General features: G+C 51.4%; 12 protein-coding genes across 12 annotated transcripts; 5 read left to right on the top strand and 7 right to left on the bottom strand.

Moving 5' to 3' along the window:
- Positions 1–7: 7 nt before the first annotated feature.
- Positions 8–1,187, top strand: An02g10750 (uncharacterized protein; the record flags this gene model as incomplete). Its single annotated transcript, XM_001400167.3, has 2 exons — positions 8–128; positions 190–1,187. The coding sequence occupies 2 exons, from the start codon at positions 8–10 to the stop codon at positions 1,185–1,187; spliced, it is 1,119 nt and encodes a 372-aa protein (XP_001400204.1).
- An 859-nt stretch (positions 1,188–2,046) lies between these two features.
- On the bottom strand, positions 2,047–2,744 carry An02g10740 (uncharacterized protein; the record flags this gene model as incomplete). The annotated part of the gene is made up of 3 exons (XM_001400166.1): positions 2,047–2,385; positions 2,459–2,554; positions 2,634–2,744. The coding sequence occupies 3 exons, from the start codon at positions 2,742–2,744 to the stop codon at positions 2,047–2,049; spliced, it is 546 nt and encodes a 181-aa protein (XP_001400203.1).
- A 544-nt stretch (positions 2,745–3,288) lies between these two features.
- An02g10730 (uncharacterized protein) lies at positions 3,289–5,028 on the bottom strand (the record flags this gene model as incomplete). Its single annotated transcript, XM_001400165.3, has 2 exons — positions 3,289–3,493; positions 3,581–5,028. The coding sequence occupies 2 exons, from the start codon at positions 5,026–5,028 to the stop codon at positions 3,289–3,291; spliced, it is 1,653 nt and encodes a 550-aa protein (XP_001400202.1).
- Positions 5,029–5,107: 79 nt separating this feature from the next.
- An02g10720 (hypothetical protein) lies at positions 5,108–5,646 on the top strand (the record flags this gene model as incomplete). The annotated part of the gene is made up of 2 exons (XM_059746589.1): positions 5,108–5,227; positions 5,275–5,646. The coding sequence occupies 2 exons, from the start codon at positions 5,108–5,110 to the stop codon at positions 5,644–5,646; spliced, it is 492 nt and encodes a 163-aa protein (XP_059603496.1).
- A 1,014-nt stretch (positions 5,647–6,660) lies between these two features.
- On the bottom strand, positions 6,661–8,759 carry An02g10710 (uncharacterized protein; the record flags this gene model as incomplete). The annotated part of the gene is made up of 6 exons (XM_001400163.3): positions 6,661–6,928; positions 6,993–7,625; positions 7,679–8,280; positions 8,334–8,501; positions 8,576–8,643; positions 8,711–8,759. 6 exons carry the CDS (start codon positions 8,757–8,759, stop codon positions 6,661–6,663), a joined length of 1,788 nt encoding a protein of 595 aa, XP_001400200.1.
- Positions 8,760–10,278: 1,519 nt separating this feature from the next.
- Positions 10,279–11,857, top strand: An02g10700 (uncharacterized protein; the record flags this gene model as incomplete). Its single annotated transcript, XM_001400162.1, has 2 exons — positions 10,279–11,374; positions 11,433–11,857. The coding sequence occupies 2 exons, from the start codon at positions 10,279–10,281 to the stop codon at positions 11,855–11,857; spliced, it is 1,521 nt and encodes a 506-aa protein (XP_001400199.1).
- Positions 11,858–12,800: 943 nt separating this feature from the next.
- On the top strand, positions 12,801–14,650 carry An02g10690 (uncharacterized protein; the record flags this gene model as incomplete). The annotated part of the gene is made up of 4 exons (XM_059746588.1): positions 12,801–12,824; positions 13,076–13,701; positions 13,748–14,007; positions 14,064–14,650. 4 exons carry the CDS (start codon positions 12,801–12,803, stop codon positions 14,648–14,650), a joined length of 1,497 nt encoding a protein of 498 aa, XP_059603495.1.
- Positions 14,651–14,777: 127 nt separating this feature from the next.
- An02g10680 (uncharacterized protein) lies at positions 14,778–15,755 on the bottom strand (the record flags this gene model as incomplete). The annotated part of the gene is made up of 2 exons (XM_001400160.1): positions 14,778–15,169; positions 15,272–15,755. 2 exons carry the CDS (start codon positions 15,753–15,755, stop codon positions 14,778–14,780), a joined length of 876 nt encoding a protein of 291 aa, XP_001400197.1.
- Positions 15,756–16,438: 683 nt separating this feature from the next.
- On the bottom strand, positions 16,439–18,125 carry An02g10670 (uncharacterized protein; the record flags this gene model as incomplete). Its single annotated transcript, XM_001400159.3, has 2 exons — positions 16,439–16,471; positions 16,521–18,125. 2 exons carry the CDS (start codon positions 18,123–18,125, stop codon positions 16,439–16,441), a joined length of 1,638 nt encoding a protein of 545 aa, XP_001400196.1.
- Positions 18,126–18,928: 803 nt separating this feature from the next.
- An02g10660 (uncharacterized protein) lies at positions 18,929–20,232 on the top strand (the record flags this gene model as incomplete). The annotated part of the gene is made up of 4 exons (XM_001400158.3): positions 18,929–19,140; positions 19,252–19,271; positions 19,339–20,050; positions 20,202–20,232. 4 exons carry the CDS (start codon positions 18,929–18,931, stop codon positions 20,230–20,232), a joined length of 975 nt encoding a protein of 324 aa, XP_001400195.3.
- A 526-nt stretch (positions 20,233–20,758) lies between these two features.
- On the bottom strand, positions 20,759–21,007 carry An02g10650 (hypothetical protein; the record flags this gene model as incomplete). The annotated part of the gene is made up of 2 exons (XM_059746586.1): positions 20,759–20,814; positions 20,854–21,007. 2 exons carry the CDS (start codon positions 21,005–21,007, stop codon positions 20,759–20,761), a joined length of 210 nt encoding a protein of 69 aa, XP_059603494.1.
- Positions 21,008–21,246: 239 nt separating this feature from the next.
- An02g10640 (uncharacterized protein) lies at positions 21,247–22,476 on the bottom strand (the record flags this gene model as incomplete). Its single annotated transcript, XM_059746585.1, has 2 exons — positions 21,247–21,704; positions 21,759–22,476. 2 exons carry the CDS (start codon positions 22,474–22,476, stop codon positions 21,247–21,249), a joined length of 1,176 nt encoding a protein of 391 aa, XP_059603493.1.
- Positions 22,477–23,402: the final 926 nt, after the last annotated feature.

Genomic DNA, 23,402 nt, shown 5'->3' with positions numbered 1-23,402 from the left:
TGGCAGTATGTTTCGTCAAAGTATCCGCCGGTTTGGCACAACGGCCCTCCGCGCTGCGGAGGCGTCAACAACTTCCTACAATGTCCGGGTGTCCAAAGCCCAAGGCTTCACCAACGGCCTTACGGAAGGTATGCACCCATACTTGTCTACCCACCGGCAAATCAATCGCATAACTAACCCCCTCACCAGCAATTGGCAACACCCCCCTCATCCGTCTGAAGAAGCTCTCCGAAGAAACCGGCTGCAACATTCTCGGCAAAGCCGAGTTCCAGAATCCCGGAGGCAGCGTCAAGGACCGCGCGGCTCTCTTCGTCGTTGAGGATGCGGAGAGAAAGGGACTCCTGAAGCCCGGCGGTACGGTGGTAGAAGGCACGGCAGGAAACACCGGAATCGGACTCGCCCACGTCTGCCGCTCCAAGGGCTACAAGTTGGTCATCTACATGCCGAACACCCAATCGCAGGGCAAGATCGACTTGTTGCGTCTCCTCGGTGCCGAGGTCTACCCCGTCCCCGCCGTCGCATTCGACAACCCGCAGAACTACAACCACCAGGCTCGTCGGCACGCCGAGTCCTTGGACAACGCCGTCTGGACGAACCAGTTCGACAACACCGCCAACCGCCAGGCTCATATCGAGACGACTGGTCCGGAGATCTGGGCGCAGACGAACGGTCAGATTGACGCTTTTACTTGTGCTACGGGTACCGGTGGTACTTTGGCTGGTATCACGCGCTACTTGAAGACTGTCAGTGATGGAAAGGTTAAGAGTTTCCTTGCCGATCCTCCGGGCAGTGTGCTGCACAGCTATATCCAGAGTGGCGGGAACTTGGTTGAGCGCACCGGTAGCAGTATCACTGAGGGTATTGGCCAGGGCCGTGTCACGGATAACCTGCAGCCGGATATTGGTCTGCTGGACGGATCGCTTAACATCCCTGACGAGAAGTCGATCGAGATGGTCTACCGCTGCTTGGATGAGGAGGGTCTGTACCTCGGTGCTAGCTCCGCTTTGAATGTGGTGGCCGCGCAGGAAGTGGCGAAGAAGCTGGGCAGGGGTAACACGGTCGTTACTATCTTGTGTGATGGTGCCTACCGCTATGCGGACCGGCTGTTCTCCAACACGTGGCTGCAGAGTAAGGGACTGCGTGGCGCGGTTCCGAAGCACTTGGAGCGCTATGTTGTGCTTCCTTAGATGTAAATCAGATATCAACTTGTGAATAGATACGATGTATGCTAGAACTAGTTCTCAGCCTGGTAGTAATAGTACTACTTCAATGGGACTCATCATGATAATACCCAAGACCCACTAGTACATGGTAGTATATATATATATCCACGCCACATCATGACTTCGACTCACCCAACCCCGGCACTACAGGATTCATGGAACCCACTACTCCCCCATTGTCCCTTTCCTTCTCTACTACTTCCCTCAAAGATCATACTAACTTCACACTAATAGACAACATAATAAGCCCATGAAATGAAACTCTTTCCGAGGAACCATATGACGGTAGTCAATAATTTATAAAGTTATCTACAGTTACATCTACTAGTTAGCTACTGTCAGAAACAGTTATCATTATTACTATCTATGTAACTATAAGTTTTCATACCAAATCATTTTCAAAAGCTAAGTGGCATATGCGGTACTACAGTATTTAAAGTATATTTATATCATTGTTGACTTGACGTCATTCTATACATCGTTCTAACTACTACATAATTCGATACTACTAGCTGAGAATATAATTAATCTCCAGTCTCTACATCCACCAACCCCACCACCATACTAGATAGTAACACTGCTGCAATGAAGATCTATTTTATCTATACACAGAGTAGTAATATACAATGAGTCGAGACCTCAACCATCAAGTCTATCAGCACCTCAATCAATCAACATCACCCAGAAGAAAAGGAATTATAAAACGCCATAAAATGCACCCATCCCAAACGCCACCCATGAGACAAACCCATACCCTCATCACCTCCTCTCACATTACACACCCCCTCCCTCCCTTCCCCCTCTCCCCTCATCTTCAATAAATCTAATCATCCTTCTCCGGCATCCTCATATAAGCATCAATAGCCGCACTAAACGCCGCAAAGCCCGCACACCCGGCAGCAGCAGCCTGGGGGCCGGCCTTCGCACCCAAAATACCACCAGTAATGCAACCCGCGGCCACCGAATTCGTAAGATCATTCTTGGCCCTCAGTCCCTCAATACAGCACTCCGTGCCAGAGTACAACGCACCCACGATACCGAAGTTCTTGGCGCTGGACCACGACCGCTGGCCCATGTCTTTGAAGCCGCGACGTACTTGCTCTTTCCAGGGGAGGTCGGCGATCGCTTTGCCCTGGGGGGTGAAGGTGGAGTCGTAGGACATCTATATATATACCAAGACTCGGATATCAGTATTGAGTTTTAAGGAGGGTATTTGAAAAGAGGGGGAGGCATACGCTAGCCATAAACAAACCGAAGACACCACCCAGACCGAAACCCATTGTTCCGGCCATGACGGTCTTCATGGGGCAGGATTCCATGGCGGAGTACATCTATTGTTTTGATCGGTGTGTTAGCTTGATTCTTTGGGTGTGAGAGGAAGAGTTTAAAGGGGGATGGGTATGTATGTACCATCTTCACCATGGCTTGTTCTTGCTCGCTCATGCCCTGCATGTTGGGGCCTGCTGCGCCGGGGGCGCCGCCGAGGCCGCCCATCGGCGTGGTCATGCTAGCGGGGTTCATTGTGTATGATGTGTTCTTTGTGTGAGGTAGGGTGGTGGAGCTCGAGAGGGATCGAAATGGAGGCTGGAGTGGTTGGAGGAGCTCCGCGACACGGTGGTAGTGGTGTAGGTAGACAGACGGCCGATTATCGCATCCCCGGACTTTTTGCGGAGATGGCGACGGGCGCAAATTTATTTTTACGGGACGCGGGAGGTGCCAGAGTTACAATGTCACGTGATATCCCGGGATTTCGCGACACTCTATATACTCTCGTATAGAGGCGTCAAATAAAATAGTCAAGGTTGCTACTGATACAAAGGAAATTACCAGATGTAACGTATTTTACAAGCCAGTGCTGATAACATAAATACATTCTAAAACATGCAAGAAGATAAAGAGTGAAATCAACGCTCATCGTAAAGGGTATTGCAACATTCATAACCCTGCGTTAATCCGTCGGTCTCAGTTTGGTCGCACATATCGTGTCCATATTTACAATAGCATTGGAAGAATAATAATAATCGAAAGGCCGTAATCGAACGGCACTTTCAAAGTAATTGGGCAATCAATCACGCTTGTCGTCCTTGTCGATCGGCGAATAGGGTTCCTTTCGCTCGGGGGAGAGACTCCGCTCCCATTCGGCCATCAGATTGGACGCAGTCCGGGTCAACTTCGAGGGCGCCAGCTTGGTAATGGCCGGCCAAGGGATACCGTCGGATACGCTGGGATCGGGAACAATGGACTCGTGCAGGGCGCGCCAGTCGCCAAAACTAGTGCCAGTCAGCGTATCACTGTAAAGGACAAAGACGAGGACAACTGCCTACGAAAAGATATCAAAACACTTGAGTAAAACCTACCTGGTACTTGTACGTGGACTGCTGTTCTGCGTCATCGGGGACTGGTCCTGCTTCGACTCCAATGTGGAGCGGCTTGAGGACGGCGTGTGTGTCTTCTTCGGCGAGTCCCATTCCCAGTTGTCTTCAACATCGGGGATGTGGGAGTCGCCCTGTTCGATCCGCCCGCTTGGGGTACTGGAGGCTCCGCGAGCGCTCCGGGACTTCTGCCCAGCTGTATCAATGCCGAATTCACTCCAGAACGACGCGTCAATGTCCGCCGAGTTGGAGTCTTTACCAGAATATTTCGTCCCCGCGCGTGACGTTCTGCCCCCCTGCATGGATAACCGGTCTCTGCTTCGCGATGTCGAGCTAGATGAATCCCGCTTGCGCACGGGCGGCACTCCGCGGGATTCGGTCGCACTGATGCCCTCTTCTCCTACGGTTGCTTGTCGGATATCCTCCAAGAATGTCCAGAGTCCCTCGCGCAGGTCCGACGCCATTTGCTTGCCGGTGCGCATCAGCGCCTCGCGAGACGGAGGAGGCATGGTGTTTCGCCACTGAGCGATCATGTCCTCGGTGGGCTTGGAAGAGTCGCCCGAACCTGCACTGCGCTCCACAGACGACGGCAGAGTGGCTGACCGGGGAGACCGGCCGATACGACCATTCACCGAGTTGGTCTCCGACTCCGATGCGGCCCTGCCGTCTCCAGAAACCGAGACCGGCGACAGCAAGGACAGGGTCCGAGTGTGAGAGCCTCGGAACACCCGCCGTCCATTGGCCGAGACGGTCGTGCCTTGGGTTGCAGCTGCGCGCAGACTGTGGCGGCGGTCCAGCTCCCGGCTGAGTCGTGCGTGCGCTAGCGAGGGGCTCGCGGAGCCGCTCAGACTGGGGTCTCGACGATGCGAGCGCTCCGGAGTCTGATCGGGCGATCGCAGCGGGATCAAAGGCTCTGCCCGATAGCTGATTTCCGCTCGCTTTTTGGTCCTCTCCGACGAGGCCCACTGCTTTTTCAATGAGTCCAGCTCAGTCTCCGCCCGATGGAGCTCCTCCCGCAGCTCTAGCACCCTTCTTTCCTGGGAGGCGATGGCGGTCAACAGCCCGGAGCCATCATCTTGTTCGTCAAAGGCCAAGGGAGCCCCGAGATGGGGGATCGGCGAGGGGTAGGCGGAGGAACGAGTCACAGGCGTCATGGATCCAGGGGAGGCAACACTCGCACTAGGGTCGACGGTGGCGGGCGGCGGGATGTTGATGGGGAAGTTCAGGGTCAGTCGTTTGGCGTGTCGAGCAGCACCATTTGGACGTGCTGGCAGAGAGGATCGCTTCGACTGAAGGGTAGTTCGATCATGCTCATCAGTAGTGGGAGGGTTTGGGTGGTGGTGCGTGATGTGGTCGGGCGACGACAGCTGCAGCAATGTCTGGGACGTTTCCGGAGCCATTCCCGCCCTGCCCGTTCCCGGGGAATCCCCCATGACGGACCAGCGTACTGAGGATGGAGACTGATCAAACGGGGCCTGGGGAGTTGGTTACAGAAGCTGAAGCGACAGAATCATGGCAAAACCCTCGAGAGTCGACCAGAAGGACAGAAACAAACAATCAGGGGCCCGTGAGACAGATGAATCCTCCAGGGGGCGGCAGGAGGAAGGGGAATTGGCTGATAAGAAAAAGAATGTATGGGGCCAATCAGCCGCATAAACAACGTTCGTCGTTGGAGGCAGAAAAGGGAGGAGAGGAAAGAGAAGAAGGTCAGGGAGAAGAGAAAAGAAGAAAGAAACGGGCCGGGAAGCAGCACGGCCAAGAGAGAGAAGGAGTGTAATCAAATCAAATCAAATCGAATAAAAATGCAAACTGGGAGAGAGAGAGAGAGGAAAAAAAGGTCTGGCCGAGGGAGCGAAAGCATGGCTAAGAGCCAACGGGTCTTAGTGAAGGTCACTAAAACCACGAAGCTCGCGGGCGAAGGAGGAAGTGGATGGGCGATGGCGGGTCGCAACGCGCATCCCTTCCGCCTGCAGTCCTGCGTTTCACCGCGTCCTCATTTCTCTCTCGTCTCTTCAGGGGGTGAAGATGCGCTATGGAAATTACACCCGTAGTTAGATGATGATGGGCGATGCAAGAAGTTGTATCTTCGAAAGTCCTGGGTATACTGGGTAGTTAGTTAGTATACATGATAATATCTATCTACGTACTACATGATCGTCCATCACACACATTTCCATTTATCTGCCTGCACGATGCGGGGAGACCTGCACGCAAGGGGGAAGGATTGAGCAGCTTTATCAATGAGGATCATCATCCCCCTCCTCATGTGGTTGACAGCCCCAACGTGATGCCAATCTACCTGCAACTTGTCTTTCTTATTCTCTTTAACTTCCCGCTCACGAGGTGGTCCTGCTATTAGTTCCTCCCTCACTCCTCATCTCCCAAATTGCTTGCTCCTATTTTTAAACTTTCGTATTGTCCGGACCCGTCTTCTTGGGGGTCTGGATGGTCTGTCTGCTCGGCTGGTACTTCCCGTTATTACTATTGTGTTCCTATAATGCAGCATATACATGGTAGATTTTAAATAGGATTGTGGTTACCCATACATGCAGGTCGCAGATCGCCTGGTTTCCCCCCCCAACACCAGCTATAGTTCACATAAAAGTCCATACACGGTCCAAGATTATCCTTCCAACCAAAACGCAACAATGATCACATCAAGAGCAAAAAGAAAAAGAAAAGCAGAAAGAGAACTATCTATCAGAACAGAATTTAGTACATATGCTCGCCCGAAATATAATCATCAGAAATGAAGTCGCAGAGATTCGGAGCTGAGCCATCGAACCAGTCCCCAACGGGATGTGCCACGCTGCCACACCAGTTCGACCAGCAGCTGGCCTCCAGGTTGGCCACAACCCGAGAAGCCCAATGTATCGAAAATCCGTACCAAGCGAGGGGGAATTATGCAGAGAATGAAAATCAATAGGTGCAGCATACAACAAGCCCATGGACCCAACATGTAAACGCCCCGGGAACCGTTTTTGTACAGAAATAAAAATAGAACGTATCAATCGAAGACAAGAGCCGCAAGGGATCCTGTCAATAACGTCAGGGACACCAGGAGTTTAGATCCCCGGCCAGCGGTTGCGGAGGCCTTCCGACCATCGTTGATACAGCACATCGGACAACTGCTTCGTGTGCTCCATGCCCGGTACTTGCTGGCCCGGGAGATTCGCCAGCTGCGCCGGCTGCAGGTTGGACTCGGCCACTGCCGCACTCTGGCGGCGCCGGTGGCTTTTCAGATGTGGGTTGTTTTGTGCCAGAACCAGTCGCGGCCTCTGTGGGGACTCGGCCGGTGGAGCAGGTGGGACGAGGCTGGCCAACTTGGGGTCGCTAGAGTAACCGCCATTTCAATCAGCTTCCCTTGCCATTCGCTGCAGGAAAAATCGCCACTTACCCTTGCAGTCGCTCCGTCATCGCCCTCACGATATGATACAGACCCTCGGGGTCGATCATTTCCAGATCACTCCACGCCTCGGCCAGCCGTGAAATGGCCTCGCGCTTCTCGTCATCTCCCGTCGTGCCCAACACCTCCTGACAGGCAAGTCCCACCGCCTTGCTGTATGCGCGACGGCCCAGCTGTGCTTCCTTGCTGTTGGGCTCGGAGAAGAGCGTCTTGGGACTGGCATTTTCGTCCGTGTAGGAATACTGCGGAGGGTACGAAGCGTCGGCTGGGACCTTATCCGACACCCGACGGAATTGACGGACGGTCGATGGGCTGTTCCCAAAGCTCATGTCCACGCCCAGAGGTTGCTTCACGCCGCTGGATCGCCGCTTGGCACGCCGCAAGGATGGACTGCGTTCGGGGGCCGGTGTCCGTCTCACGGCGGTATTCGTTGCATGCTTTGGTGGAAGAGGTGGGCTAGAGATGTGCAAGTCGTCCATCAGCTCGGAGGCTTCGTCAAACACCCAATCCTGGGGTTCAGGCTCGTTCTCAAAGTCGTCAGGCTCTTCGCGGATAGCCATTGTTGGGGCTTTCACGGTATCAAAGACCCATCCGTCATCATCATCCAGATTCCGAATCGTATTGCTGCCGCAAAGTAGTTAGTGGATGTGATGTGTGTTCGCGGGCGGGCCACTTACAGAGACTCTGCATAGTACTTCACCTTGTGTGTCACACCCCGACCAGCATCCCAGTCCTGCCTCCGGTGAATCAGTTCCTGTAAAGCCTCCGTCTTCCCCGCATTTCGGATGAATTTGTGTCTCAGGAGATCCTTGGCGCTCGGTCTTCGGTCGGGGTCCTTGGTCAAACATTGTGCGATAAAGTCTTTGAAGGTGTTGCTATAGTCGTCGCCTTGCAAGCGGGGGGCAGGTTCCTTGGGAATCAGGAAAAGCACTTTCATGGGGTGAGTGCTGGCGTGTGGCGGCTCGCCGTTGATCATCTCGATCGCCGTAATACCCAGGGACCAGATATCCGCTTTGTAGTCGTATCCAGCCTGCTGGATCACTTCGGGCGCCATCCAGAACGGCGTTCCGACAAAGGTGTTGCGTTGGGATTTGATGTTGATTAATTGTGCGGCCACGCCGAAATCCGCCAGCTTGACCTTTCCGGTATGCGACAGAAGCACATTGGCGGCCTTGATGTCGCGGTGGATCTTGCCTTCGCTGTGCAGGTAATCCAGACCCAGCAGCAGCTGCTGGCAAATAATGGCGACGTGGGCTTCGTTAAAAACGCCGGGTTTCAGCTGGAAGTGGTTAGCGAAGCGCATCCAGAATCGACAGGTCACTCATGGGTTACCAGGTCCAGACAGGATCCACCACCGAGATACTCCATCACAATCCACAGCTTATGACCTCTCAGAAAACTCGCCTTGTATTGCGTCACAAACTGGCTAGCACAGGTGGCGAGGACGGAGATTTCCTGCTGGATTTCTTGGATATCATCTTCACTGGATTCGAGATCGATCTGTAACCGGGGAGATGTATGTCAGTAAATTGATACGTTCACCGGGCCAAAAAGCCATGCAGAGTCACACGCACATGCTTAATCGCCACAATCTCTCCGGTAGCCTTTTCAATGGCTTTGTACACCGTCCCAAAACTTCCACCTGCAGGTGCAAACGGTCAGTTCCCGATGCGATTGCCTCCACTGACACATTCCGCAGGACCACTCACTTCCTAGCTCCTCCAGCATCTGATAATGACCTGACATGTCGTCCTCCATGATTATCGTGCAGGAGTAACTCCTCCACACGTATGAGACAGCGACGACGTGAAAAGTGGAGAGGAAAAAAAAGAAAGAGGAAAAAGGTGAGCAGGGACCACACACAACTCAGCACACAAGGGGCAACCCGCACAGCCAGCCAGCTGAATTAATCCTGTGGGAACAAGATATCGAAGCTGAGCCGAACAAATTCGAGTGAACCGACCTTGGAGAGCGGAGGGATGGAGGAGCAATCACCGGAGAGCTGAGGCTATCTACCAAGGACTCCTCCATTCAAGGACCAGCCCGTCGCGCATCCGGTGGTCGGCAGCCGCTCGCTCCCATGGTTCGCGGCAGACACAACAGGCGGTAGCTCATGGCAACCATGGTTCCCGCTGCTTACCCCTTCACCGCCTGCCGCTGACCGCCCGGCTCGGATTATTTTGGGTGCCGACATGTCAGATCACATGCTGCTTGTCTATTTGGATTTGCCCAGGCTGTACGGAGTACTTGGTTTTCAACTTATCAGAAAGTAGTTACTTACTTAGCACTCCTTCAGCCCAGGATTAAGCTTCTGACCTCTGCAGGTGGCAAGGATAAGATAGTGTCCTACACTGAGGTGTGCAGGTTTCTTTCTAGCTGGCTCAGCAGCCACTTGATGAATACGGATCAAGTCTCGATCGTGCCTCGCTGTGGTTGGCAACATCATCGACGGGGGGCCTAAGAGTTAAATTGCTTTCCCCGCATAGCCTGTCATCTTTACTCTCTGATAGCTTACATACAGTTTACATAGAGCATACTAGTCTGACTAGGGTCCGTCGGCTGTCTCGGGAATCCGGAAGCCTAGCTATCCATGCTGCCTAAGAACTGTCGGGATGCATTGTCTACAACCGGAGAGCTCAGCTTATGCAATATCCTCGTCACGTCTGTTTAACTCGCCAAGGCCTCCAGCATATGGTGCTACCCTACACGGAGTACTCCGTAACACTATTCGCCATGACCTATGCTTACGAACTGTTCACCCGGGGTTGGCAGTACTCAATAACTGGAGTATTTAGATGCGTAGTAGTTGGAGGTGTATCTTCAAACGATGTTATATCTAATCCACAACCAACGAATTACTAAAAGTACATCTGGTTACGAATCAGCTATGCAGAAAAGGACAATACCAAAAATTCGGTTTATCTATAAAGGTACCTCCCCGCTCACCCACTCTACAAATGCAGCTTTCGGTCAGTAACCATTTCACGTGACTACGTACATTTTAAGTTACTACTTTACTGGCTATTGGGTGTTGATACACGTCTTTAAGAGGTCAGCTGTAGTCTCGGTAGCCGAAGAGTCCGTGTGACCGAAGCTACCGTGGATCGTCGATGTATACACTCCGTAGTCCTTAGTAGTTCTGTAGGTCTGGAATCTCGGAGGGAGCGATGCTTGGGGGTATAACCTTTTCAGTAGTTGACACTTAACCCCTCTCTTCTCCTCCCGTTTTCACTACTTCACTCAACCAACATTCTATCGTCGTATCGACCAATCCACCATGGGAGTGTTGTTTAACTCCCACACAAACCAGCTACTCCTGCTGGTAGCGGTCCTGGCAGCACTCACATTCGTCACCTCCAGGATCCGTCGTTATTTTATCCGCCGCGACTTCGCACGCCGCCATGGCTGCCAGGAACCGCCCAGTGTCAACAAGGACCCTTTCCTGGCACTTGATCAAGTCTGGGCCTCCGTTCGCTATTTCCGAAAGCACATTTCCCTGGAAAAAAACACCGAGCGTTATCATCTCTATGGGGATACTTACGCTTGGAAACTACTGCTGGGGCGCTACAGAGTCTTCACTATGGAGCCGGAGAATGTAAAATCAGTCCTATCGACGAGTTTTAAGGACTGGGGTCTGGGTCACCGTCTCCCACATTTCGAACCGCTTCTGGGTAAAGGTATCTTCGACACAGATGGTGAACATTGGGCCGCGTCCCGTGCCCTCATCCGGCCCAGCTTCACCCGCGACCAGGTTGCGGATCTGGCAATGTTTGAAGAGTTGATCCCTGATCTCTTTGCACAAATTCCTCGTGATGGAGTGACAGTCGTGGATCTGCAGGATCTCTTTTTCCGCTACACCATTGACTCGGCTACCGCATTCCTGTTCGGTCAGTCGGTCGGCAGCCTGCAGATGGTCCAGTCCGAGCTTGGCTTTGCTCAGGCCTTCAACTATGCCCAGGAAGCCATAACATTGCGTTTCGTTCTGGGCCCGCTAGGTAAAATCTTTCCTCACAAGAAGGCCGATAAATGTTATCGTCTATGCCGGGACTTCGCCGAGCGATTTGTCGATGAGGCAGTCCAAGCGGCACAGTCCAAGGAAGCAGACCAAGAGACTAAACATCAGAAGTATATCTTTTCTCATGAACTGGCACGGCGCACCTCTGATAAACATCGCATATTGGACGAGCTCATGAACGTTCTGCTCGCCGGCCGCGACACCACGGCCGGCCTTTTGAGCAACATGTTTTTCGTGTTGGCGAAGCGCCCAGAGATCTGGGACAAACTGCGCCAGGAAGTAGCTACCTTGGAGGGCCGATTGCCCTCGTATGAGGAGCTTCGGAACCTCAAGTACCTCCGATGCTGTATGAATGAATGTGAGTCGACTGTGCTACAACCCTGGCCCATATCTCATGCCTCTGACCAATCCACTAGCTTTACGGTTGCATCCAGTCGTCCCAATGAACGGGCGCATCGCACTGAGAGATACGGTGCTGCCGAGGGGAGGAGGTAAGGATGGTCGCTCTCCGGTCTTCATCCCCGAAGGGTCTACAATTGAGTACAATGTATATGCGATGCATCGGCGAAAGGATATCTTTGGGCCCGATGCAGATGAATTCCGCCCAGAGCGCTGGGAGAACGGGCAATTGCAGCCTCGTTGGGAGTATCTTCCCTTCAACGGGGGCCCCCGCATCTGTCTCGGTCAGCAATATGCGCTGACTGAAGCCGGATATGTCACTGTCCGCTTGGCCCAAGAATTCAGGACCTTACAGAGCCAGGATCCAGGACCGTGGGAGGAGGCATTGACCCTGACTCTGTGCTCCCGGAATGGCACGAAGGTGTCTGTTACTCCGGCTTGAATGATATAAAAGTTTGTCTGTTGTAATGGTAATTGCTTAGCTCACAGTCAAGGGCCGTACGCTAATTGCCAGACTATAATTTCGTTATATTAGCCTCTACTTTTGCTATTATATGAAGCGTCCTATGTATATTGAAGGGCTTGAAGGGAATGTGGCGAAGAAGCTTTCACTAAGTAACAACTTACCTCTGCCGTTCGCTTGCGGATCACAGGTTTAAAATGAATCTTCTTAAGTTGGACTACAATTAAATTCATAGACAGAACTGCTCTGCAATTATAACTGACCTGGACAGCTCCTTAGCCATAGAGAAGAATTTGGTCATAAAAATGAGCTACAGAAATTCTTAATAGTCAGATGGTGATCCTCTACAGAGGAGGGAGGACAGAACTCGCAGATAATGAAAACTGTGACTCGATACCGAGTATTGTGGACACCATAAATGATACGTCACATCTTACTCAATTAGTTTTTGTTGTTCATGCTTATTCTTCCTTGGGTCTCCCTTACATTCCCCGTCTTGAAAGTTTCCAGATGCTCTTCCCTGAGTCATCCAATATGGCACCGGGATCGGTCTACGAACCCCGATCCATACATAGATCGAGTCTGTATACTGTGAAGAACCACACATGATATGCTTACAGTTCTGGGAAATAGCTTCATTTCTTCCTGCAGAGATATCATAATATCTGACTCTTCCAAGACTTTTAGCCAATTGATCATTAGATGGATTCTCGATCCTTAATGATTCTATGAAAGGAGATCTCCGAGCACATCTGGTGCATCGGTATCCGGCGTGCCGAACCCCGATGATCATGGAAGCAGACCTTCCATCGCTCTCACCCCTCTTCTTTCCTTCTCCTATTCTTCAGTTCGAAAGATGTGCAGTATCTCCTCGGCAGCGGCTATATAATCAGAACCAAGCCTTGTCCAGGATACGCCAAGAATGGCCCCTCAGTCATACGGACGGGTATGTATCGCCCGCCCACTATCTATATCTTGCTTACGGAGGCGGGCGAACAGGCCTGTCTAAATTGCTCAAAAGCCAAATGCAAATGCGTTGACCGACCAGGGGTCCAGGGGTGCGAGAGATGCTATCGATTGAACAAGTCATGCCTGCGAGGGACGTCGACGAGAGCGATGCAGTCCCAGAAGAACAACACCGTCGCGCGCATTGCTCAGCTAGAAGGGAAGCTGAATGAACTTGTGTCATCCCTCCAGCCGCATCGCGCGCCAAGTAGCTGCAATAGTTCTATCGAAAACTCTCTTTCTGCTCCACCATCTAACTCCACTTCTCCTGCTACTTCTGGAGATGTATACACTGTCCCCGCAGTGCCGACGTCTAATCTGGACAGCTTGGAGTTTTCACCGGAAGAGTCTCTAGACATATTCCGAACTCGCATGCTTCAGTACTTTCCCTTTCTACATCTTCCTAGCAACGCGCAATGGATGCGCCAGGAGCGGCCATTTTTGTTCCTCTGCATTATGGCAGTGACATGTCCGTCAATACCGACCAAGCTCGCCTTAGGGGAGAAGATCAGAAAGATTGCCACGGAAAGAATGTTTCTTTCGAGTGACCCGGGGGCAGTGAACCTTGATCTCCTGCTAGGTCTTTTGACAGTTCTAGCCTGGGGTTACGATCACTTACTACACGATACCGCAATGGGACTGCCGCGTTTTACTCAGCTCGCTATAACAGTTGTATACGAACTGCGTCTCAACAAGCCGCTTCCTGATGACTCTAATGTACTTACTGCCGGGCTCGGTGGCTGCGCATCATCGAGAGCACCGACTCGGACGCTTGAGGAGCAGCGAGCGGTCCTAGCATGTTTTGTCTTGAGCTCAATGTTAGTTTGCAAGCACTCCTACTTAATATATGCCTAACGCAGCCAGCGTATCGACATGTCTTGACAACATCCAACCAATGCAGTGGACGGCACATATGGAAGAATGCCTTGAAGCCCTGGCTCGAAAACGTGAAACGCCGCTTGACGAAGTGTTCGCTCATCAAGTCCGACTGCACCGTATTGCAAGAGAGGCGGAGCATATTCGAATTGCATCAACAGCCGTTCCAGCAGCTTTTCACCTCACAGCCTTGCAGCGGAAGGTCAATGAAGTCAAGCAAAGTATAACACCTGAACTGCGACAGAATAGTGAGTGCATCAACAATCACACTGTTGTCAGATAAACCATGTCTCATCATGAACAGGCCTGTTCCGTGCCTCGACATATTACACCGAATTGAGCATCCACGGCCTGGTCCTCTCTAAAAAGCAAGACACTCCAGACCTACAAAGGCTTGAAGGACTCCACGCATGTCTCGAAACCGCCAGATCAGCCCTCGATAGCTTCTTCCAGATATCGTCCACTGATGATTATATCGGAATTTCATTCCTTTTCTTCAACTACCTCGCGCGGAGCATCCTAGTCATCATGACGCTGTCGACGATGAACGACCCCATCTGGGACACAAACCTGGTGCGATCGACCGTGGATGTTCTGTGGATATTGGACCGCCTGATCAGCGGGGTGCAGGAAGCCAAGGCGTCGAGAGGTGAAGAAGGCGAGTCAGCTAATGGATTCTTGGACAAGTCGACCAAGAAGCTTATGTCACTTCGTGCTTCAGCGTGTGCTGCGCTGATGCCGGAGAAGACGCAGCCGCAGCGTAGTAGCGCTGCTCAAGCGGCCGAGAATGACTTGCAGGTCTTGAGCATGCTTCAGGCTTACGAAATGATGGACGCGGGGTTAATGGCTAGTTTTATGGAGGGGACAGCTATATTTGATGGATTTTATTAGCATTCTATCAGCCTCCTGATGATTCTGATATCCAGCGAACAAACTTTTATGCCGCCATCCATCTGCACATGATAGTGATATATACAACCCTAATCTATCCTCTCATCATCCCAACAACCCTAATAGTCTACTCCTCAAAACTAGTCGAATGCGCAATCTCCCTCATCGCCTCCAAATTCTCCCTCACCCCGTCAATCTTCCCCGAAAACCTCTTCCAACAATCCGGCCCCAACACCACCCTCAGAAACCCCTTGTCAGTAATATCAGCAGCCATCCCCGTCCCCATCACCACCTCCAGAATCCTCAGCGCCGCCTTCTCCGGATCCCCCTCCTGATTCCCATCCTTCGACTTAATCAACTTCAGCGCCGCCTCCACCGGCGTCCCCACATAATCCTCAGTAAGCCCCGCAGCAGGCTGCACAAACGCACTGAAGAACTTGGTCCGAAAATACCCCGGTTCAACAAGCAGGACGCGGATCCCAAAGGGACGGAGTTCTTTCGATAGAGACTCTGTCATACCTACTCCCACCACCACCATCATCACCCAACATCAGCATACACCCCTTCCCCACATAAAATACACAGATATAAAAAGGGGAAATAGATAAATAGATGACTGACCTTCCAACGCAAACTTCGACCCCGCATAAACCGCACACCCCGGCGCCCCATCCACACCCGCACTACTACTAATATTGACGACCGTGCCTGCCCTCCTCTTTCTCATGAAAGGCAATACACCTTTCAACACCCGTATCGGCCCATACACATTCGTACTGAATTGGGATTCAATCTCCGATTCGCTCATGTCCTCGATACTTCCTAGGAGGGAGTAACCTGCGTTGTTGACGACTACGTCGATGATGCCGTCGGCGTGCGTGTTGATGGCTGATTGGATCTTGTTGGGGGTGGAAGGGTCGTTCACGTCGAGGGAGATCCAGATTCCTCCCAGGGAGGTGATTTGGGGGTTTTGGGCTGATGCGGTGGTGGGGTTGCGCGCTGTGGCGAGGACTTTGTGGCCTGCTTTTAGGGCGGCGATGGCGAGGGAGGCGCCGAGGCCGGAGGAGGAGCCGGTTATTAGCCACGTTTGTTGTCTTTGGGTCATTTTTTTGGTTTGGATTGGGGGGTGGGGGTTATGGTGTAGAGGGATAATTGGGATAGATAGGGAAAGGGTGGTGCTGGCTTTATATGCTGTGGTGGGGGTAGATGATCAGCTAAGGTTATCTTAGTATCTATCTATGTATGTGATGATCCTCCGGGGATTGAGGATTAATGCCATTTACTCCGATGGGGGCTGGAAGATGGTTGCGGAGTTTGCGGAGTTAGATGGGATCATATCCGTGAGATGTTGTAGTTATTGGAGGGGAGTGTAGTTTGGAGTTGTATACTGTGTGGTATGTTGAGGTTGATATGTAGGGTATATGGTGATGTTATCTCATGGTTTAAAGATGGTTTACTGGACAGGGATATGTGGATGGCGATAGTCAATTAGCTACTCGCAGGTAGAGATGGCTGAATCTTGCTAATCGGTAGATGCATAGTAGGATCGGCTATAGAGGGCTAGGCTTTACCCCTCTTACTGTCTATTGAGAGAAGACATATTGTTGCTAAAATCTCACGTCAGATCGATATTTTGGAGCGAGTCAGTTAAGAGTGGCTTCCTTATGAGAATTGCGTTTACTTTGGACAACCAAAGGTTAATGCTCATAGCTTACGCTGTAATTTTGCTCAAATAACTTCCATTTTGAAATCTGATATCAAGGTAACTCCGAACATGCACGCTGCAATCTAGATGTACTTGTAGGGGTTCAAGATTCCATTCTATAGCCAGAATCAGTAATGCATCATCAATATTTAGCAAGATACTCACCGGGTCGTATAGCCCCTTCAGCTGCTTCATCAACTTCACCATGGTATCATTCTGGCTGTATCCGATGAACTCCTTCTTCGCAAGACCGAGACCGTGCTCGGCACTGATGCTGCCGTTCCGCTTCTGGATCCACTCGTACACCCAAGGCTCAATGGCCTTCTCGACCTCCTTGTTGTACTGGCGCACAGAGATGTTCAAGTGCAGGTTAGAGTCACCCATATGGCCGTAACCCACAACCGCACGGACGGGGAACGAGTCGTCGTCGCCAACGAATCCAAGCTTCGTCAGACGCTCCTTGCAGTCCTCGACCAGCTGGTACAGCTCTGGCAGAGGAATGGAGACGTCATACTTGTAGGTGCCACCCAAGTGGCTCAGTGCCTCCGTGATACCCTCTCTCCAGCGCCAGATGGCGTGGAATTGGGTCTCGTCCTGAGCCAGGACACCGTCGGCAACAATGCCCTCACCCATGATGTGTTCCAGGAATCCCTCCAGCTTGGCCATGTCGTGCTCGGCGTTGGATCCGCTGGTCTCGACGAGACAGTAGAACGGGTACTCGCCTTCCAGGGGATACTTGGTTCCCGTGGACTCGTGGACGAGCTTCTGCGTGCGGCCGTCCATGAGCTCAAAGGCGGAGAGAATCTCCGACAGGTGCCCCTTGGCTTCCCGGTAGGCCTGACGGACCTGGTCGTAGCTCTCAAGACCAAAGTAGGCGACATTGACAGCCTTGGGACGAGGGGGGCACAGGATGGACACACCGGTGATGATACCGATGGTACCCTCGGAACCAATGAACAGCTGCTTCAGGTCGTATCCAGTGTTGTTCTTGCGCAGGGTGGACAGAGAGTCGACGACAGTTCCGTCAGCCAGAACAGCCTCCACACCGAGGACGGTGCCGTGGAGACTGCCGTAGCGGAGCAGACGCAGACCACCAGCGTTGGTAGCCACATTGCCACCGACATGGCAGGAGCCCTTGGCGCCCAGGTCCAAGGGGAAGAGGTGGTTGCGCTCAGCGAGGTACTGGTCGGCAACCTCCAGGATGACACCGGCATCGACAACCAGCACACCAGAAGCTTCATCGAAGGAGCGAATCTGGTTCATGCGAGAGAGGTTGATGACGATCTCGTCAAACACCGGCACGGAACCGCCAACCAGTCCAGTATTGCCACCCTGAGGAACCACCGCCAACTTCTTCTCGTTACAATATTGCAGCACTTTGCTGACCTCCTCCTTCGTCTGGGGCTTGAGAACCAGTCTCGTGTGACCGCGGTACTTGCGCATCCAGTCGCTGTTGAAGGGCTCGATATCGTCGGCCGCATCGGTGGTGACACCATCGATCACGGCGGATTGGGCGCCCAGCAGTTCCTTGAAGAAAGCAACATCGTCGGCAGAGATTTCGGCGAACTTGGAATCCCGCTTCAGGTTGGGGTAGGCGGCGCTGGTGTACTTGATCTCCTTGGTCGCATTGGCCGCGGAGGTGACGCTGAAGGCGCGGACGGAGTTCGCCGCGGGAGACGGAGCGCAGACGGACAGAGGACGAAGCAGAGAGCGAGGCTTGGGCACGCGAGCCCGTCGAAGGGCGACAGAGAGGTTCCTGGCACCGGACATGATGGGTGGTTGGTGGTGAGGAAGACGGAGAAGAGCCAAAGGCTATATCTGAAAGTCTAAAAAGCTTACCGGTCGGAGTTGTGGAGGTCCTCCGGTGGTGCTTCCGTCCCGTCGGAAGGGCGGTATCGGCCTGTACGGCGGAGATCTCGGTTCAACTCATTCTCCCTGGACTGGGAATGCTAGATGGGATGATGACAGTACGCCGCGAATGATCGGGATGAGTGGCCATTATGATGACGATGATTCTCTTGTCTGATTTGGTATTGACTTGTGACGTTTATGTTAATATCCCTTGATATTGACAAGGGCGACCGGGATGTGTGACTGGTGGAAAGAAGAGGAAACCAGTTCTGTAGACTTGGATCAATTGATGCAGTATTGAATGGTAGTCTCAGATAGCCTCTCATCAATTGATGTTCAAGACGAATGGGAGTGTCATGATAACCAATTGTGATAGTATTGTTGGTGGGATGAAACTGAGAGCAATGGACTTCCCAAAGAGGAATCGAGGCAGCACGAGGTGCCAAGCCCCGCATCAAATGCAGCCTCACAAATCAGAAGTACATTCATCTCCAAGTTCAGTTGGTGATCAATTGTGCCTGGCCCATTACGCTGTGTCTCGACCCATCCATCCCGATCAGCTCACCGTGACAGACCCTCATCTCCCACCCACTCTTCCGAGAAGAAATTAGACAGTAAGAGACCAACCCGTCGTTACGTCATGAAGATGCCCCGCAGTTGACCAGCTACCAGAAACATCTCTTCTGCGCGTCATTATCCCTTTTCTTTTGTTCTCTTCCACCATGTCCTCTACTGAAACGCAATTCGGAAACATGTCGACTACTGTTCTTGTCACTGGTGCTACCGGCCTTCTGGGTCGACAGGTATTCAATACCTTCAAGCACTCCGGCTGTCTGGTCGTTGGTCAAGGCTATTCTAGAGCCATACCTCCCACGATACAGAAGGCCGATTTGGAAAAGGAGGAGGACATCAAGAATTTGTTGAACGAAGCGAAGTAAATCAATTCCCGACTACGGCTTCCGCCTGCATCTTACACTGAATACCCCCCCATCTCACACCCGCGTTGTACACGAATTGAATCTGACTGATGTCCGTGCCCCTGCAGACCTCAGATAGTCATCCATTGTACGCCACCTCCTGTTGGAAATGCAGCCAATCTGCATCGCCTTGCACGCTGACCGTTCCGCTCTAGGTGCCGCAAACCGTTCCCCCGACCTGTGCGACCAGAACCCGGACCAGGCGCGTCGGGTCAACGTTGACGCCACCCGCACCCTCGCAGAAGAGACCGCGCGCCGTGGTGCCCTGCTGGTTTACATTTCGACCGACTATGTTTTCCCTGGTAAGGAGGGGGAGGCTCCCTACGAGGCCGACGCTCAGACCAACCCGCCGAATCTGTACGGGCAGTTCAAGCGGGATGGCGAGGTGGCTGTGCTGGAGGCCACCAAGGACACCGGGCTAGGGATCGTGCTGCGGGTGCCCGTGTTGTATGGGACTGCCAAGGAGAACTCGGAGAGCGCCGTCAACACCCTAGTGGATGCGGTGTACAAGGCCCAGGACGAGAGTGCGGGCGTGAAGATGGACGACTGGGCTCTGCGCTATCCCACCAACACCGAAGATGTTGCACGGGTGTGCCGTGACATTGTGATCAAGTATGTCAAGGAGCGGCAGCGCATCCAGGAGCTTCCCAAGATCCTGCAGTTCTCGTCGGAGGATCGGATGACCAAGTACGAGATCTGTGAGAAGCTGGCGGATGTGCTCGGACTGTCCCTGGTTGGCATGGTGCGCAACAAGCAAGGGAATGATCCAAACGCGAGTGTGCAGCGGCCCTACGACACTCACCTGTCGACAAAAGCGCTGAAGGAGCTCGGAATTGATCTTCGGACGGTCGACTTTGTATCGTGGTGGTAAGTTGTTCTTTCCCTTATCAGGATGGTGCATAGTAGAGAGGCTAACGCTCAGACGCAGGCGGAAACACTTGGGAGCGTACAAGCATTAAAATGGATGAAAGTATTCTAGTCCACTATTCATATGAAACATGCTGCGCAAATTGTTTAGCATGGAATCATGCATGATGCTTAATGTCTGAATAAGCAGAAATGAATCAACCGATGAATTTCGGAAAAGGACCAGATTCAGCTAGGATGTGTACGAGTAGGAGCTGCCGGAATTTCTTGTCGATGATTGCATCGATTAGTAGTATATGGCTGGTTTAGTCTTGACCAAGCAGTATTGTAATAAGTAACAGTTTGGTGGGTGGTTGCAGTTGGAAGAGGATGTGAATATATCATATTTTAAGAAATCCTTCTGAAGCCAGACTGATAAAATAAACATGGTATAGATTGAAGAAGACATGTCTGGGGATGAGGCAGACCATAGATCCGATACCAGACTTTGAGAAATACTATATTAGGTAATTGGCGGGCTTCATACTAACTATATGTAAATTGAAGTTTTTTGATGAACAAGCAAGAGTTGGCCGAAGTATAATAACCGGGCAGATCATGTTTGGATTATTGTGAATTGCAACTAAATATTCTGTAGCATGTCGCTGTATGATAAGGATGAGATTGTCAGGCATATATTCACAATTTATCTATGCCTACAACGCAATATCAACGATACCTCCTAGAGCGACTTGCCTTTCGCGTCGCCCTCAAAGTATAGGATTCTGTGATCCAAAGCAAAGACACGACAAGCAAAATCACACCAACTCCAATAGGAACCACAACCTTCCAAAATACCTGGATGTCCCCAACCTTGACGGCATTGCTTTCTCTGCTCTCACCCAAGTTCATAATTGCAGCAGTCACTGAAATTGGTGAGACCAGCCAGGCCCACACTGCCAGAATCAGTAGCAACATGTTTCGGTATCTTGATCGTGATTTTTCATGATCATCATCGATTGACTTCAAAAAGCCCATGACCCTATTGATCCGGTTAGTTAAGCGAGAGACAGCGTTCTGTAGGTAAGTGAAGTCGTTGACTAATTCCTTATAATCTGGCAAACCTGTGAGCTGCCTCTGAGCTTTGCAATACTCTTCAGCTTCTTTAATAAAGTGATTGTACGGCTCTATGCTGATTAGATCACTATGTAACCCAATCAGATCTGCTTGGAGCCTTGCGGAGAGACTGCCAGAGGGTCTGGATATGGGGGATCCATGAAGGAGGGATATCTTCGATTCCGTCTAATAACCTCCTTCTGATAATACACCTCCATCCAAGATAAGCGTAAATGTTTCGATTCAATCTCAGCCACCCAGAAGCAACTGATCAATTGAAGTACATCAACGAATAGGAGGCGCGGTGATGTCATTGCGGCATCGCGAGAATCCTTCTTCCGAAAATGGTAGATGAGGTGGTAGCAGAGGATCTCCTTGATAGAATAATTGGTTTTCAGAGCTCGTTGAGGTCGTCCTTCCCATTCTCTTGCGTTATCCAGAATGTCCATATTGAAGCTTTCTCTAAACTGTGGCCTTGGAAGGTACTCTCGGAAGATATATGAAGAACCTGGCTGGCAGACTGGTATTCGGCTACTTTGGTTCTTCACCGCAATGACACCTGTTGAGTGTTACTACTCCCTAAAAACAAAGTTCGGAAATGCCAGCCACTCACCTACCCACGCTATATCCCGTGGTGGGGTTTCACCTTTGGCCCTATCACGTTCATGCTGGTTCTCCCATACAGTGAGATTGTTGCGTAGACCGATCGAGTTGGCGCAAATTGGAGGCCCAGGTTTGGCATTCCCACAGATAGGATAGGACGCTGATAATGAGCTGTAGTCATCCATATTCGGTGTTGGTTCTCTGTGAGCAACAAACCGAAAGCAGTAATGCTCCTGCTGCCTCGCGGCTTTTGGTAGGGGCCAAAGCTGCTCTAGCAGACTGTCATCTCTATATTGGACACTCGGTTCACCAGGTCCAATATCTACCTTTCCTGACCCAAACCAAGACGGGCCGACCAGGAAATCTGCCCAAAACTGAGGATCAATTCGCAGTTTTGCTCCGAGCTCTGCAATCATCCTGGGAGTGGGGTCTTCCAAGACTATAAGTTTCGGAATGGAACAATCATCCAGTTGGGGCAGAACATCTTCCAATCTCATGTTACGCTGCACGGAAGCATCGTCGCTCGGCTTGATGAGCACAATTCCGAAAGTCCTCCGCTCGAGATATAGAGCATCCTGCAGATAAGCATCGAGATAGGATAATCCAGGCCACCGGCCTGCGAGTGTCTGAACATATTCTCGATATTCGTTGGCTTGCTCACTGAAATGAATGTATGGGCTCGGTGGACTGGTTTGGGATGGTGGTTGATTGCTATCTCCATTGGACATCTCAAGATCTGTTGCGGCCACTGCCCGCACCTTCCTAAACAGGGTCTCCGTCGTCCGCATCTTCTGTATCTTCTGCTTTTCGCGAGCTATTTTGCTTCATTCTCTCCTGAACTAGCAATAAGTTGATGTAAATCAACGATTTACATGCTTTATCCTGCGTCACGTATACGCTTCGTTTTATATGGAAGTCACCCCGGACCGTGGTAACCCAAACAAGCCCTATGAAATACTGGCCGGCATGGATGAATCAGGAACTCAATAAGATGTTGTCTAACACGGTGATGAAGACAAAAATTATTTTGCTACATCTAGACTGTTCTTCATCTTCTCTATTTATTTGATATCCATGGTTCGTCCTGACGTACTAACTACGGTTTACGAGGTCGTATAACCTTATTTCAATTACTAAAACAGCCCAACTCTATGAGAACGTCTGATGATGACCATGAACACGGTCAGAGTGTCTTCCTGAGAAAGTAGATACAATGGCTAGGCTTCAACTTCGTATTATGGAGTCGTATTTCTTGTGCCACAAAAGTAGCCTCCTTTAAAACTGAGGAGGCTGGCAAGGTAGCTTTATTCGTAATTCTTCCAGCCTCTCAACTTCATACATTGCGTATAATCGCCGCCTTCGGCTTGAGTAACCGGGATCCAGGCGGGGTTATAAGCTTAAACCCATTCCCCAGATTTAGGCTTCAGATGGCCCAAGGTAGAGTTGATCATCATTTGACGTCACCCTTCCTATCAGTTTAGTTCAGGATGAGCATGTCCTGGCGTGCTAACTCGATAGCTAATGCCTTTGCAAACTGTCTTCGTCGTTAGCAAGCAGTATTGAACCCTGGATATCTTGAAGTATCTGGAGCGATGAATATCACCCTGGAAGTCACCCTTCGTACCAAAAGAGCAGATCTGCGACCGATTAAACG

Source organism: Aspergillus niger (assembly GCF_000002855.4).
Source record: "Aspergillus niger supercontig An02".
In the NCBI taxonomy this organism is placed as follows: domain Eukaryota; kingdom Fungi; phylum Ascomycota; class Eurotiomycetes; order Eurotiales; family Aspergillaceae; genus Aspergillus; species Aspergillus niger.
The sequence above is the reverse complement of the archived record's forward strand: the minus strand, read 5'-3'. Positions and strand labels throughout refer to the sequence as shown.